General features: G+C 37.4%; 1 protein-coding gene across 4 annotated transcripts in view; it reads right to left on the bottom strand.

The window, feature by feature from the left end:
- The window catches only part of fcho2 (FCH and mu domain containing endocytic adaptor 2), a 48,758-nt gene extending 32,314 nt beyond the window's left edge, over positions 1–16,444 (bottom strand). Inside the window, exons 1-4 of one of the 4 annotated variants that reach the window (XM_087791984.1) lie at positions 15,706–16,444; positions 4,824–4,915; positions 1,204–1,278; positions 988–1,129 (exon numbers count right to left, since the gene is read on the bottom strand). In XM_087791984.1, the coding sequence (XP_087648110.1) occupies positions 988–1,129; positions 1,204–1,278; positions 4,824–4,915; positions 15,706–15,738 (342 nt within the window). In that variant the 5' untranslated portion in view covers positions 15,739–16,444. The remainder of the gene's footprint in view (positions 1–987; positions 1,130–1,203; positions 1,279–4,823; positions 4,916–15,705) is intronic. The other 3 variants (XM_087791981.1, XM_087791982.1, XM_087791983.1) reach the window with 3 other exon arrangements.
- Positions 16,445–17,268: the final 824 nt, after the last annotated feature.

Below are 17,268 nucleotides of genomic sequence, written 5' to 3'. Positions count from 1 at the left end.
ACACACAGAAACCCTTTGTTTGATTCAAGGAACTATAAATAAATAGTGGAGTTTGATAGAAACCGTGTCACTGGATCACCAGGAGGGTCAGTGAACATTATGGGCATAATGAGTTCATCATTTCAATACTTTCAATCTCTCGCGAGACAATATAAAAATCGATTTTTATTTTTCATTTAAAGATTTCTATTGAATTTTATTTGATTTTGTTTATATTTTGCTTTTTAACTATTTTTATATTATTATACATTTATTATTATTTTATTATATATATATTATTTACTATTAATTGGGTAGCTGTACAACAATAGATTATTCTTAAGAAAAAAGGAAAAAAATTAAATCCATTTTAATTCAAGAAAGAATATTATTCGGAATCAAGCATTTTCTGTGATTTTCCAGTAGATGTTAGAGGCAAGTCTGAGTGACTCATGGGTTAATGAATGATTGAGTTATTTTTAATACATGACCGTACATTCAGGTCCATTCACGATGTGTATCCTGGTTCATTGTATCCTTGAATCAAGAAAACATCTTCTTCTTTTTTTAAATAAAATATAACACTTCATATTAATGTCAAAAAAATGTTGAATTATCAGGTAATTATTAGTGATTTAGATTTAATTCCATATATTTTGTATCTTTTCATTTTAAATACTTTACGTAAACATTTCATATTTTTACTCCACAAGTGATTATAATAATTACTTTTATTTCTATAATATATTAATAATATATATTATGTATTAGTCCAGTTGACATTAAGGGTGCATTATGACATCATCGGCATCAGAGAAGATTAAGAATTCCTTTAAATAAGTATGAATTGTGTAAATATATAAAAATCAATCTTTGTGTGGCAGCCCTGGTGTTGTCATGAAGATGATGCTACAATCGGCACCATAAGTGGGATGATCTTTCGGTTAAATGTGAATCTAGCAGCAGCTGAACCAGAAACAGTCACTGAGGATCATCCAAGCGTTTCACCTTCTTGTGAGCTTTGGCCTGCTCCTCCACGTACTTCTGCACATCCTTGATCAGCTCCTGCAGCTTCCTCACCAGCTCCATGTGACAACCGGCCAACTTCTCTGTGGAGCTTTTGAACACCTCCCACACTGGAGCGAACGTCCTGAAATACAACGGCATCGAATTCATGTTTGACCTTCTCATGGACTTTGACCGTTCCCTCAGGCTTGTGCTCACCCCAGCTGAGAGAAGTTCCCGGAAGATTTGGCTAGTTTGGTCATGGACCTGGCGTAGGACTCCTCGATGACACTCCTGGAAGACCATGAGGATTCATTGACAAATGTTTCAAGAGAACATGGTGACAACGTTTCCAGAAACTCACAAAAATATTTGATATTGTTGGTTTATTACACTTCATTGTGTTTTTTGTAATTTTATTGTAAATGTATACATTATTAATACAACGGGAATTTTAAATAATAATTTATCAACTATAGTTGTTGTATGTCAATAATCATAATAACCTTTTGACCTTTTAACTACATTTTGGTATTACAAATATCTATACTTCTTGCATTAACAAAATATTCAAGTTTAAAAGTAAGAATAATTGTTCAAACCTTCTCAAAAAAGTTCTAAAATACTGATGTTGAATTTAATCCTGACTGTTGTTTGACCTCATATTGTTCACATTCCCCCCCCGAAGTGCTGGACCACATGCTCCGTGTGTGGCGGTCTGGTCAGTAATTAGCTCATGAAGCTGGCGTCGGATTCTGAAAGCAAACGTTTGATTCCCCTGCTTCTCCCAATTTGGGCTCGTTCCTCCTTCGTCACTTTGCAGCGATCTGACAGTAGAGAAAAAACTACAGTGTTTTACTGTCTGAATTATTCATGACTCATTTAGCCTCTGATGTGTGTGTGTGTGTGTGTGTGTGTGTGTGTGTGTGTGTGTGTGTGTGTGTGTGTGTGTGTGCAGGCACGACACTGGAGCGAGGTCGGCTAGGGGGAAGTAGAACACACACGCACGCATGCATGCATACATACACACGTAGACAACACACACACACACACACACACACACACACACACACACACACACACACACACACACACACACACACACACACACACACACACACACACACACACACACACACACACACACACACACACACACACACACACACACACACACACACACACAAGGGTGGTGTAGAGAACTCTTTTTCAAGATTTAATCTGAACTAAATCATTTTTAGGGGAAAGTTTCTAATGCTTTCAGTAAGTCTACATTTTTAAACTGAGGTTGGACTGCACTCAATCTCCAGCGCCCTCTCCAGCAAATTGATTTGAACTATCAGGAATAAAAAAATGAACCAGTAACAGAAAAAACAAAATAAAAACAAATACATTTAGTTAAAGCCAGTCCATTGTATTTAAACTGAAAAAAATAAATGTAACAACAAATAAAAAAATAAAATAACATTAACATTAATGTAAAATTGCAATTTTAATTATATATGAAAAAGTTTAAAATGAAAAACTGGTGAGAGAAAAAGTTTTTAAAAGGCCAGGTATTTCAAATAGATATAGAAATAGATATGAAAATAGAAATTTGACATATTGATTCATTTATTCATTCATTTTCTTTATCGCTTAATCCCTCATGGAGGTAATAGGAGGGCATATCCATGATTCTATAGGCGAGAGGCGGGGGACACCCTGGAAAGGATGCCAGTCCAGATACAAAGACAACCATTCACACACATTCATTACGGCAAATTTCCCAAAGTTCCCAATCAACGTCTGGGTTTTTGGACTGTGGGAGGAAACAGGAGTGCCCAGAGTAAACCCACGCAACAGGGGAGAGTGACATAAATATATACATTTATTAAATACGCCATATATAAAATGTGGGTACACTCTCAAGCCCTAAGAAGGCAGGACTAAGAGGTAGAATTGCATATTTTTAGATTTTGTAGAAGAGGATGAGACATCAAAATAACTAATTAATTAATTAAAATGATCAGAATAAAATGTACAGCTCCGTATGAAAATCGACGTTACTATTAAAATCTAAACAAAATAACGTGGTCCCAGTAAGATAAATGCAATAACCATCTTCGTTCGCTAGATGGAGCCAGAGTCATTTTGGCATCTTCCTTAGTTCGTCACATGATTTTCCTGTTCAGATTAATTAAATAAAATAAAGTACTATTGACTATTTTGTTTCTTAATTTACAGATGATATATTAAACAAGGTGGTTCTACAAAGATCAGTGGTGAGAGTGAAGAGAGTTTTTCTTGAGCACTCAAACTTCTGTACCATTGTTAAATGAATATGAGAAAGATATCCATCCTGTTTGTGAACTTGTTCAACCACAGCAGCAGCAAGTGGACCTTTTTAGACCTGTTTAAAGACTTGTTTGACTGGTAATGAGAAGTCAAAGAGTTTTCATGTTAATTTGACCCTGCTTGTGAAACTCCAGTCGAGTCTTAATTTAAGGGGAATACTTATGCAGTTACACAAATACTGGCCTAGCAATGCAATGTGGAAGAAAACATGCTAGAATTAAGATTGATTAACTTGATTACATGTACATTTATTTGTCAAATTAAAACAAATAAAATAAACTTTGTAACAATTGTTATTACTTTCCTTTTCTAATATACTTTTTAAATGTTAAATAAAACATGTAACTAAATAACAAATTCAATAACAATGTACATTCTTCAATAGGAAAGTGAATTTACATTTTTATTGAAACTGTATATAAATTAATAATGAAAATGAAACTAATGTTAACATTAAATTATATAATTAAATAAAAACTGAAGTCAATTTTTGTCTACATAGACTAATACCGAACTCTGCAGCGAGAATTCTGACCAGCTCTAGTAGAAGAACTCGCATTTCCCCGATCCTTAAAACTCTTCACTGGCTGCCAGTTTCTTTCAGGATCCATTTTAAAATTCTGGTTCTTACTTTCAGAGCTCTCGGGCTCTTAGGTCTGTGGATCAGAATCTACTGATGGTTCCTGAACACGGTTCAGGACCAGAGGAGAGAAATCCTACCAGGCTGTTGCTCAAAGCTTTGGAACGATCTTCCTCTCTCTTTGTGTTTGATGGATCTAAGTAATTTATTTTTCTACTGACTCCTTCAAGAAACATCGTAAGACCTTTTTATTTGTGCAGGCTTTTCCTTGATTTTCTGGGACTCCTGTGTTTGTCTTATGTTGTCTTGGCCCTTTAAATTATATATTTTAATTGTGTATCGTTTGTGATTGTTAAAGCGCTTTGTGACCCTGGTCTAGAAAGGCACTTTAAAATTAACCTTTACATACTCACTTACATGAAAAGTTTGTCTATAGAAATAAAAGGTTGACAACTTAAGTAAAAAGAATAATATACAGGATTCCTGTGATGAAAAATACATTAAGAAAATAGCAGGAAAATATCTAACTAAAAAGTGATAAATATGACCGTTTAAAAAAGAAAATCGGTTTCATTGCATTGTATACTACATCAGAAAATAATTAGTTTTGACTCTTGAGTTATCTCAGGGTCAAGGTGACCCGTAGGCCTGAAAACAAATGTGTTTGTGGTATCATTGTATGGACTCTGGGTCAAGGTGAACGGCCTCCCTGGCCTACATAAATACATATGCAGTGGTGGAGGTCGTTCACCTTGACCCAGAGACAACACAAAGGATACCACAAACACCTATTTTCGGGCCTACATGGATACATCATGGACCCAAAATTGTGTTAAGCGTTTCCATCATTACATGTCAAAGTTATGCAGCAAAACCAGTGAGCCCAGTTCTGCTCCAGCTTTCTGCCTGACGTACAACTGACCTCTCTCTGATGAAGTCCGTCAGCTCCTTGGAGGAAATCTGCCCGTGCTTCATGTTGTGGTACAGAACGTCAAAGCCATTGTTCTTGTCGCCCTGCAAACAAAAACACAAAACATGTGAGCGCACACAACCTTGACGCAAGTGCAGACTGACGCACTACCATCGCTGTCTTGTCCAGAATCATCTTCCTTACGGCGAACATGTGATCCAGCTGCGTTTGGAGCAGGTTCTGGTCCATCATGTTCTTTTTTGACATGGACGTGATCGTGTCGGTGCAGCACAGTGACCAGTGAGAGTGTGAGCGAGTGTTGTCGCCATGACAGCGCAACAAAGTGTCCTGTTGCATCCTCAATTATTCACCAAAAGAAGAAAACCGAGGACTTTTATCTTCTTTTTAAATATTTTATTTTGAAAAGAAGATGTCTCAGAAGCAAAAAAGCACCCATGTTATGCAAAAACGTTTTCTGTTTTTTTCTCTTCAGACAATTATGTTGGCTCTTTGGTGCTTAAAACCATTAATGCCATTTCAACTTATAAACATAACAGGTTTTTTTCTGCGGAGAGACCAGAGACAGAAAGAAACCAGATTGTTTGTAAACATAAAACAATGAACTGATAAAATAATACAATGAAATAGATATATTAGAAACTTTCATGACTTATAAGATAATTTAAAAAAAAAAGAAGGTTTAGATAAAATCCCTTTTCTTAATATTTACTCCAGTGTGAGAAAACCTGAAACTTGAAAGTAAAACTTTTATTTGAGCTACCAATTGTGTAGAAGTCCGGCCAACCCCTTGTGACAGAGGAAGGAAACTAGAAGAATCAGTTTGATGTAGGGAAGTTCCTTTTTGTTGAATTCTCTGAGAGCCACACAACGACATGTTAGCATAAAGCAGTGATGTGTGACTCCAGAAGATCAAACTCATATTTTCAGCCGTGAGTCCACAGTTGAACAAGAGTCTTTACAATCAAAGCATGCTAGTGCAGACATTTAAAAAAATAACTTAAAGAAAGATTAAACATGATTAAAAATGTAGCCCGGATCACGTTCATGTATAATCCTACTTGAGTTTTTGTGACAGCCAAAAATCTTACTCACAACCCTTAAAAGTCTCTTCACAGCTTTGCCTGCCAGTTTTTTGGAAAGGTCCTTATACAGTGCCTTGCGAAAGTATTCGGCCCCCTTGAACCTTTCAACATTTCGCCACATTTCAGGCTTCAAACATAAAGATATAAAATTTTAATTTTTTGTCATGAATCAACAACAAGTGGGACACAATCGTGAAGTGGAACGTAATTTATTGCATAATTTAAACTTTTTTAACAAATAAACTGAAAAGTGGGGCGTGCAATATTATTCGGCCCCCTTGCGCTAATACTTTGTAGCGCCACCTTTTGCTGCAATTACAGCTGCAAGTCGCTTGGGGTATGTCTCTATCAGTTTTGCACATCGAGAGACTGGAATTCTTGCCCATTCTTCCTTGCAAAACAGCTCGAGCTCAGTGAGGTTGGATGGAGAGCGTTTGTGAACAGCAGTCTTCAGCTCTTTCCACAGATTCTCGATTGGATTCAGGTCTGGACTTTGACTTGGCCATTCTAACACCTGGATACGTCTATTTGTGAACCATTCCATTGTAGATTTGGCTTTATGTTTTGGATCATTGTCCTGTTGGAAGATAAATCTCCGTCCCAGTCTCAGGTCTTTTGCAGACTCCAACAGGTTTTCTTCCAGAATGGTCCTGTATTTGGCTCCATCCATCTTCCCAGCAATTTTATCTTCCCTGTCCCTGCTGAAGAAAAGCAGGCCCAAACCATGATGCTGCCACCACCATGTTTGACAGTGGGGATGGTGTGTTCAGGGTGATGAGCTGTGTTGCTTTTACGCCAAACATATAGTTTTGCATTATGGCCAAAAAGTTTGATTTTGGTTTCATCTGACCAGAGCACCTTCTTCCACATGTTTGGTGTGTCTCCCAGGTGGCTTGTGGCAAACTTTAAACAAGACTTTTTATGGATATCTTTGAGAAATGGCTTTCTTCTTGCCACTCTTCCATAAAGGCCAGATTTGTGCAGTGCACGACTGATTGTTGTCCTATGGACAGACTCTCCCACCTCAGCTGTAGTTATCTGCAGTTCATCCAGAGTGATCATGGGCCTCTTGGCTGCATCTCTGATCAGTCTTCTTGTTTGAGATGAAAGTTTGGAGGGACGGCCGGGTCTTGGTAGATTTGCAGTGGTCTGATACTCCTTCCATTTCAATAGAATTGCTTGCACAGTGCTCCTTGAGATGTTTAAAGCTTGGGAAATCTTTTTGTATCCAAATCCGGCTTTAAACTTCTCCACAACAGTATCTCGGACCTGCCTGGTGTGTTCCTTTGTCTTCATGGTTCTCTCTGCGCTTTAAACAGAACCCTGAGACTATCAAAGAGCAGGTGCATTTATACGGAGACTTGATTACACACAGGTGCATTCTATTTATCATCATCAGTCATTTAGGACAACATTGGATCATTCAAAGATCCTCACTGAACTTCTGGAGTGAGTTTGCTGCACTGAAAGTAAAAGGGCCGAATAATATTGCACGCCCCACTTTTCAGTTTTTTATTTGTTAAAAAAGTTTAAATTATCCAATAAATTTCGTTCCACTTCACGATTGTGTCCCACTTGTTGTTGATTCATGACAAAAAATTAAAATTGTATATCTTTATGTTTGAAGCCTGAAATGTGGCGAAATGTTGAAAGGTTCAAGGGGGCCGAATACTTTCGCAAGGCACTGTATTTTCTGCAAGTAAGTAAGTAAGTAATTTTTATTTGTATAGCGATTTTCTAGACCAGAGTCACAAAGCGCTTAAACAATCAAAACAATATTCAATAAAGTATATACTTTAAAGGTCAAGATAAAACTGAGAACACAACAGGAGTTCCAGAAAAATCAAGGAAAAGCCTGAACAAATAAAAAAGTCTTAAGATGTTTCTTGAAAGAGTCAGTAGACTCCATCAAGCGCAAAGAGAGAGGAAGATCGTTCTAAAGCTAGTAATGCTTGGTTACATTCTAAACAATCATGACTCAAGTAATACAACTTTCTAGCTGGTATTTTAACAATGCTGCACAGCGAATCTGTGAGTGTCACGTGACCACCGAACTTCTTTTCAGCAGTGGGTCAGAGAAGTGAAGAGTTTTCAAGTGAGACTTTTTCAATTTATAGAAGATAAAAAACAGGAACGGACACATTAAAATGCTTGAAATCTTAATTTTTATCATTTCTATTTTTCTATTTAAAAAGATCCCCAAAAGTTATTTTGTCAGTGAAAATTAGTTTATTGCTGTGTATCAATATTGCAGATTCGATGATATTAAAACCTTAATTTGTAAACAAAATAAATGAATAAACAAACAATTATTTATTTCAATTATTCCAGATCAAACACAGACATTGCAAACCAAAATGTCAGGTTGTTTATATTAGAAAACACTGCTACAGCGTAAAGGAAGCTGATGGAAGTGAAAATCCAATCAGCGCAAAAAGCCCAAATAGTCAAACTCAGCACATTGACAAATATTCACCACAACTGAACTGACACTTCCTGGTTCCTGCCGCTGTCCACGGTCAGCACTTTCCCTTACTTCAACATGCATGTGGAGTATCACACCAGACAAAAGACCGTGTTTTGAGTCTTTCACTGGGGTTATATTTACAGGACAAAGAGATGTTGAAAAGAAAATTTCCTCCACTCTCCATGAAAAACCGGCTGGCCTACATTTCAGCCCAAAAAAAATACGAGAGAACTGGACAAGCCGCCAGCAGCAAAACATGATCCGAGTGAAGCCACGGTGAGGTAAAGCCAACTGGTCGCCCAGGAAGTGATGGAGGCGGTCGAAGACCGAGGGGAGTGGAAGCTTAGAGAGAACCTGCTATCAAATTATACTAACACTCCTGGGTGTTTTCCCATGAGGTCAGTAAGCAGAGGTATGCAAATATATTATGTATTACGTCAATAGGCCTAAATTATGAAACACTTAAATACATTATTATTTGTTTTGATTATTATTACTCAGTACCAATCATAATTCAATCATCATGTCTATCAATCCAGTGAAAAAACGAGGATTTTTCTGCCAATTAATAGTCAGCGTCCAGATGTTTTAGCTGCTGTGGTAGAACATTGCTAAACTGAAACAGCAGCTAATATTTCTATATGCACATTTATGACTCTTAATCAAAACTGCCAACTGAAAAGAATTCGCTTTCAGACTCACTTTCTCACTCAAACACTCGACAACTCAACTAACTGAAAGGTATTCTCCAACACTGCTGGCCTCGTGTCTCACTGTGAACTCATCGCTGAAATTAGCCTAGTGTATTCGTACCCAAATGAAGCATACACATGTCTTACTTCTAAAATGAATAAAGGAGTGAAACGTATAAAATCGTGTGGCCCCAGGTCGGTTTAAGACAAAAAATAAACATTCACTAAGAATCTGAAAAGTATCCTTTTTTTTATTGCTGAATCAGCAAAAAACAACAATGTAATCTTAAAGTGATAGTTCACCCAAAATTCACTGACTTTCTACTCACTCTCATGTTGTCTAAGGATTGGGATTATTTTCAGAGAAATCTGTTCCTTCATAGAGTTATAGACAAAAATGTGTGTCCATTTTAATGTTGCGATTGACGCTCCGTTGTCGTCTTTATCTTCGTCCAAACTTAAAAACATCCAAATACCTCTTGTGTTGAAGCCTCGACATGAGAAAATGTTTCTTAATTATGACACTTGGAGCTAATTATCTTTTTAGGTGTGTCTTTTTGAACTAAGATAAAAAAAAAAAACTGAGATCCAACATTAAAAAGGACTTAAACGTTGCCTATAACTCTAAAAAGGAACAAATTACTCCCAAACCTTAGTTGACATGAGGGTGACTAGAAAATTAGTAAAATCTAAATTTATTCGGTGAAATAACCCCTAAAGATTGGAGTGGAAGGGATGATGTTATCATATTTGTATCCTTTTCTTTGTGTCATTTCCTTTGATCTATGTTCTCTATATTTGCACTTTGTCGACCCTTGGACTATGTTCTATTATTTGTTCTTTGTTCTTGTTCTTATGAAACTATCGCCTGCTGGGAACTGGAAACACAATTTCCCTAAGGAAATGGAATTAATGAACTATATCTAATCTAATCTAAGATAGTGTTATGTATTTACAAAAGCGAAACATCTTCCCAGAGTCCCAGTCATAAGAAATATGCATGTAAATCCTGAGGTTAAATGATCAGTCGAGGGATCAAGGCAGCAGTGTTTAAGAACATCATCCTCCACTTGATAATCATTAAAGGCGTGTTTGTAGTTTCAACCACAGAATGTTGGCTCAGGCGCTCACTCAGGTGAAACATTTAACCCTTCATGACTCACGGGTTAGCATGTGTAGCATTTGTAGCAAAACAAGCAAAGAGGAACAGATGACGACACCCAGGCTGAGCAAATGTCATCAGTGACAGGAACATATGCCACCCTGAACCACGTCATTGAATGCACCACTGTGCCACTATAACACGCAGGCCAAAGAGGACTCGCTGCCTTTGTTTGCTCTCAGCTCAGGCCACAGCAGCGAGACGGCTGACGTCATGGATGAGTGGGCTCCAGAGACTTTCTCTGGGCAGAGTGGTTCCTCTCCAGAGATGAGCCTGGACTGAAGACAGACTGATCGATAGTAAATGAATTAAATAGAGAATAAGGTTAGGGCAGAACGCAAACATAGGTGCTTACTTTGGAATCATGTTTCTCGGAGATATATAAATAGAAGTATGAGTCACCTTCAGACAAGGATATCGAGAATAGACCTGAGGTCCTCCCTGACTCTAGCATCCAGCACAAAACAGTCGGTTATTCATTATCAACTGTGGTTTTTGATGGACGGAGGGTTTTTGTGGTGGGTAGTGGTTGCTTGTTTGCCACCAGCTTGAGGCAGCATCCTTTCTGTGTGGAGTTTAGTAAAACCCACAAGTTCTGGTCTGGGTTCTCTCTGGTTTCATCCGTAGTACAAAAACATAAAGAAATGAATTAAAATGGTTGTGGGCGTTTGCATGAATTTGTCTCTGTGTGACCTTTTCATTTCACTTTGATTTAACTTTCTCACATCTAGCATCTATTGCTTCTGCCGACTATTCTGTCGAGGTCCAAGAAGATTTAGTCAATTCCTGGCCAATTCATAAGAACACAAAAACAAAAAAAATGTCTTCAAGTGTTTCTCTCACACAAGATCACTCCCCCAGAGGTGTGTTCCAACAAACTAAACTCCTAATCCAAGACTAAACTCACATACAGGCAGGAGATGTTTCACCATTGTGGCAGTCTAACTGTCTTTACATCATCTTTCACAGATCACAGATTTGCATCTGTATGTGAGTAAATAATGTAAGTAGATTTTACTCTGTTGATCGTCAAATCTCATCATTCACATGTACAGAGCCAGAAAAAGATCACCTCTAGAACATATTTAAAGGTCATTTAGACCAGACGTGCGGCCCAGGTAAGAGTTAAATTACGTTTTTTTGTTCCTTTTAAATAATATGGTTCATTACTCATAAACCAATTAACACAACCAGATTCTTTGATATACATTTTTGATGTTGGAATAAATTTTTTGTCGTGCAAAAAATAATAACACAACTGTTGTGATTTCATCATTGAAAACATTTGAATTTGTTTCTTTTTTGTCTTTTTGTTGACTTGTTATCAAATGAAGGGGAAGTCAGGTTATAAAATGTGTCCAGTTAAAAAATGTAAATGCCACTGATTTAGACTCACACCTTATGCAAGTACACCTGATGATTGGGAGGTGAGGGAATTTCAAACAACCATATGCTAGAGAAAAAAATGTTATGCTTAAGAACAAACTTCCAATTGCACCGTTTGTGATTGTTTGTTCATTTTAGAATTATTGATTGTAGAGTTAAAATTAAAAGATTAATATTTTTTTGTTATATTAGTGTCAAATTGTGTTTTAAAATGCTTTGTTTATTTACTTGTATTTATTGGCAATTAATATGTGATTGTGTTGTGTATTATTCTTTGGTTTGTGTTCCTAATGATTTAAATGTTTTATATATTTGATTTATTTGTTTACTAGCAGCTACATATTTATTTAAAGAAAACGTTTTAGGGCTTTTTAAGTATTTAATTTTTATTTTTTTTTAAGTATTGAATATAGTATTCAACTTAAATATCTTCCTGGGTCTCAATTTCTTTTTGTTTTTCACAAGATATGAAAAGTCACACAAAACTTTCCGTAGGGTATAGAATATCCACCTGGTTGTAAAATTATTGAATATAATGCTTTAAAAATTCCGGCTGATATTGTAACAATGAATACAACCGTGAAAGAAACCTAGGCCTGGTATATAACTCGCTGTTTCGTCAGGCAAAAATAAAAAACAATATAAAATATAAAAAAAAAAGAGTGCAGTACAAGATGATACATGTAAAAATGTAACTCCAGACTTCAACACAAGGTCAGTCCCAGTCACACACAAACCAACCACCTTGACAGTTGAACTGAAGCCATGGTTTATCAGCAAACATCTGCAGGAAACAAGAAAATGTGAAACGCTTGTCTGTCTGCCGTCACACAGTAAATCTCAATATCCTGCCAGACGGAAATTATCAGCAGACGGACGTCGATATGAAACATTGATTATCTTCCAAGTGGATCCTCTGTGTGCGTCTGGTCAACAAAAGAGTCTCAGAAGAATTGAAACAGACATGCCTCTCTTGCAGGTGGAGACATTTTTCTATCAGGCCCTGTGATGAGCATCATGGGGTCAGGAAAGCGGCCATATCATATCATTTATTTATTTGTAGTTTTGTTTGTCTTTTGTTAATGCTTGCATCAATACACTCTTGACCAATAGAAGCATGTCCGACAGAAGCAGCAAGAGTTTCACAGTGAGGTGCAGAATTCAACAGCGAGGGTCTAAATGCGTTTTAGGAAGCGTCGGCTATATTATTTAAATTCCTCAAGATGCTGGCCCAGAATCTCCCAGTCCCCTCCCCCCCCCCGACCTCTTTACTGGTCAGAGACTGAACTCTTGCAGACGTTAGATGGTGACCTTGATGGGTTTTCTGAGATCTGAACTGTTGACCACACCAGAGTCTGAACGTTTCTCTGCTGCACCATCACAGACCCTGGACAAGTCAGCACATGTAATTGGACACACAGACAAACCTCCTCTCGCACATACACATCATTTAGACTCTGCTATTGACCTTTTCAGAATGTGGGAGGAAACCAGAGGGAAGCGGATATGAAGCTGCAGTCACCAGCTCAGATGCAATATATAAAAGATATGTTTACTAACCTAAAAAGACATTTGGACCAAAATATCTGCATTACATCAAAAATAGACAAACAACATTTGATATATCTTAATGGCCATTAATTGAGTGTATTCCTATTGTATCATAAATACTTTTTTTATAAACATCTCTTATGATTTAAGAAGACTTACACAAGTCTTACTGTTTATTTTGACAACTTTAAAGTAACAACTTTTGGTGTAAACTGCTGCGACATTTTCGATCCCTGGATAAACCCAAGTCGATGATTGACCCAGAAAACTGACAGCTACCAGGTAAAGAATGTCCTTGTTGACCTTTTTTTTTTTTTTTAATCTGTTGACTTGATTGTACTTGTAAAAATCACTTCACCTTTCCCAGCGAAACAAACAGCATTGTGTTTCTTCCCGTCTGTGTTGAAGGGGAAGTCTTAGTTTTAGGAACTGAGGTAAAAATGGAGCATGAAAGTGGCTGACTTGGTGGTGATGCACAACAGGGCAAAGGTCAGACATTGTAATCGAGGGTTATATTAGGTTACGTCGAGGAATCATTCATAGATTGGAAGTTATTTATGGTTCCACTAAATGTTTACCCGCCCCTTTTTTCAGTACCGTTTTTAACCAACAATAAAGCCATTTGTTGTGGTGATGACAATATAGAAATAAAAAAAGTATCAAATAATGAATGAAGTAAATTCAATAATATGAGATAAATGAAATAGAATAACATAATTTTAATGACAACTTAGAATGAATCAGCATTAATCAGAGAGGACCCAGTCAAAGGGCTGACCTTGTTTGGTTTTGGTTGCCTTTATGACAAACCTCGCTCCAGCTTTTACTTAAGCGAGAGCTTTAGGGTTTTGAGAATTAAAACTTTCCACTTCAAGCACTTATTCCGTCACTCACAGGGTTTTGGACAAAACAGGCAAAATAAATATTAATATTATGGGGTAAAACTAATTCAATGTTAAAATTAAATTAAAACATTGCATAAATTACTCTAATAATTATTATTACAGAAACAGAAACTTAAATGAAATTTAATTGATTAAGGGATAATAATAAACTGATTAATTTTAACAATAAATTATTTTCTTAATGTGAAAGAACGCTTGTTAGTGGGAGAACAGCTGATTTTTTTCTCAAAGTAAATATAAACAACTTCTTTTTATGTGCTGTGTACGACAGATGATGTTGTAATAAACAACCACAACAGTATATTAAACCCTTCTAGTTCAGCACCACATAAAAAGCAGCTAAAAAGAAAGATTGTTGTCACTGATGCAGGCGAGAGTAAACCTTGGCGGTAGATTCCCCAGGAACTGGTTTGGTTTTATTATAGGTTGTCTCAATCAGATTAGGCGGAGATAAGAAGGAAGGAGGATATCTCTAAGATTTAAGAACATGTTTTGAATGAGGTAAAGGTAGAAAGTGTCTGCTGATGATTTGTAGTCCAAAGTGTTGCCAAGAGTGTGAGCTGCATGTTAAACACACAGCTGATCTTTGCCATCACTGGATTCTCTTGTGGCCCCTCAAGGAAGGCACAAAGGGCAGATTGATGAAGTCCAAACTCAGCTTTTATGTTCCCCAAATAATAGGTGGCTTAGATCTAGATGCTACCGCAGGTGTCGATGCTGTTAACACGACTGAAGGTAAGAAGTAAATCAAAAGGATTTGAAAGTCAAACTTGACCAAAATTTGGTTTAATAACAACATTTTTCACTGACTTGGATAGCTTTTTAGAACATAATAATGTTAAGCTGTTAAACGTATTTTGTAAACATGAATCACTTCTTTTAGTTGAAAAGGACATGTCATGTTGTGATGGTGAAAGTCTCTCTTTGACATTAAAGTCAGTGCTAATGCTAATCACAGTGAAGTTTTAAACAAGGCTCTACAGATGTGACTAGTTTATTTAACTTCACAATCGTATGAGGGTTTCTGTGGCTGTCATGAACAATAAACAGTTCAATGTCACACACTTTCTGTATCGATGTGTCTTTTGATCTTGTTGTGACTTCGCCGCGTCAAATATGCATGTATTCGTCAGTAACGAATCGTTACACATATAACACACATTTCAAAGCAACAATTTGTTCCCCGCTCGCTTGTTTTACACGGAAAGCTTGTTAAAGGTGAAAAACTAGTGTTAAAGTTCTGTTTTTAACCTGTTCGCTAACTTACTAAACATCTGGCCCCATTACGGAAGAAAATGACGTCAGCTGGCGAGAAACCCGATTGACAGCTGGATCAGCCAATTGCATGCCTCGAAAGGCACCAAGTGATTCCGCGTCAGCCAATCGGCGGCAGAGTTTGTTTTTCAAGTTAGATAGGTTTGCAGAGGCCCAATTCCCTTGAGTGACCAAAGAATGATCGGAAAGAAAAAGACGGTTTGCCGGGTGAGAGCAGCGGTGCTACCGGGCCCGGCCGCGCGTAGACCGGGTCAGGATCACGATGCAAAGTCCGGGGGGGAGCTTTGTTAGAGGACCGGACAGGGAGGGAACAGTGCAGCAGGAGAACACCGAGGGTTTAAAGCAGCACCTACCCAGAAATTCTCGAGGAAGTAGGGCGTTATCATCTTGCTGCGCTCCTCTTCGCCGCACTTCTTCAGGTGGTTTTACAGGAACTTTTCGAGCGTAATTCATCCGCCGTCCTCCTCCCTGTTGTCGCTGCTTTCTTCTCCCACCCCACCACCACCAGACTCCACCTCCACTCCCCTCGCCGCCGCTTTTTCTCCAGACGTCCAAGCGGGAGAAACGACGACGCCGGCGGTGGAAGAGGTTATCGCTCCAGACGGCGGCGAGTCACGATGCGTTCAAGGACCGGCGAGAAGTCATGGAGAAAAATCGACGTGTTTGTTTATACTGTGTGTGTAAAGAGGAACAAAACACAAGCACTCAGTCTCCTCTCAACCAGAGACTAAACCACCTACATGTTTGTTCTTTGTACCTTTATTTAACTGACTTTCATTTAATGTCCTTTTGTGACATAACTTCTCTTTAAAGTTTGATGCGGACCATTCTTTATACATCAGAAGGTGAAAGACAAACTATTACATTTAGTCTAGTTTGTTTGTTGAAATGTAGAGTCATGATACAGTTTGAGTGAAAATGATGCCAGGTTTCATTGACCTAATAGATCAGAGCCAAACATTTTAAAGCAGAGAGTGACATCTAGTGGCCTTTTAAAATAAAGAGACTGTTTCATGAGGCAAGTGATGCTGCATCATGAGGCCGCGTCGACCCATCACCAGTATTCCATCAAGTTAAGCAATTTAGAGATGTGTACTTCCAGGATACTCTGTAGTGACAGAGAAAGCGCTCAGGCTGATATATTATTTGTGAGAGTGAGGAGAAAAGAAACAATCATCAGTATTGACTCTACAATCAGGGGCCACAACCCACCAGGTGGCGCTGGGGAGCACTAGAATAATTGTCAGATTAATTGATATTTATAGAGCAATAATCTGAAATATTTTATCAGGAGTAACATTATAGAAAAAAAGACCCATTATGTTACTAATCTCGTTATAAACATTTATCATAATCACCTACACAGACTTGAAATGAGGCTGGTCTCTCAGCACATGTTTAAACACTGAGCTGCTAAAATCGTAATGAACATTCCAATATTTCAATTATGTCGGTGTCCAGTAATGACATAATTGATGCAATTAACTTTAAGTTTATTTAAAACATGGAAAATACGTATAAATGGACACATACATGTTAGGATTTTATATATATATATATATATATATATATACAGTATATACAAGGTCACTATTAATTATGCATGCGTCCAAGCAGAGTTGCATGCCGTTGATGAATAGTGAAAAAAACGATTTTCTTTACTTCTTACATGAGCCAGTGCCTCATCAGCCATTGACATCCCCACACTGTAAAGTACCCTCAAATTTTCATGCTAGAGATACCAGTCTAATAAACTGTAATACTGTATATATAAAACTTGTGTTGTACTGAATATTAGATTATCAGAGTTCAATTTAGTAGTAGTTTATCATTTAGAAAAGAGAGAAGAGATTTCTGGAGAGAAACAGTTCTGGGAGTCTTTTGATCACAAGCTGCCCCCACGACCCAATCTTAAG

This window comes from Callionymus lyra, chromosome 5 (genome assembly GCF_982586985.1).
Source record: "Callionymus lyra chromosome 5, fCalLyr1.hap1.1, whole genome shotgun sequence".
NCBI classification, from domain to species: domain Eukaryota; kingdom Metazoa; phylum Chordata; class Actinopteri; order Syngnathiformes; family Callionymidae; genus Callionymus; species Callionymus lyra.
Note: the sequence above shows the minus strand (reverse complement) of the source record. Positions and strands in the feature narration are given on the sequence as shown.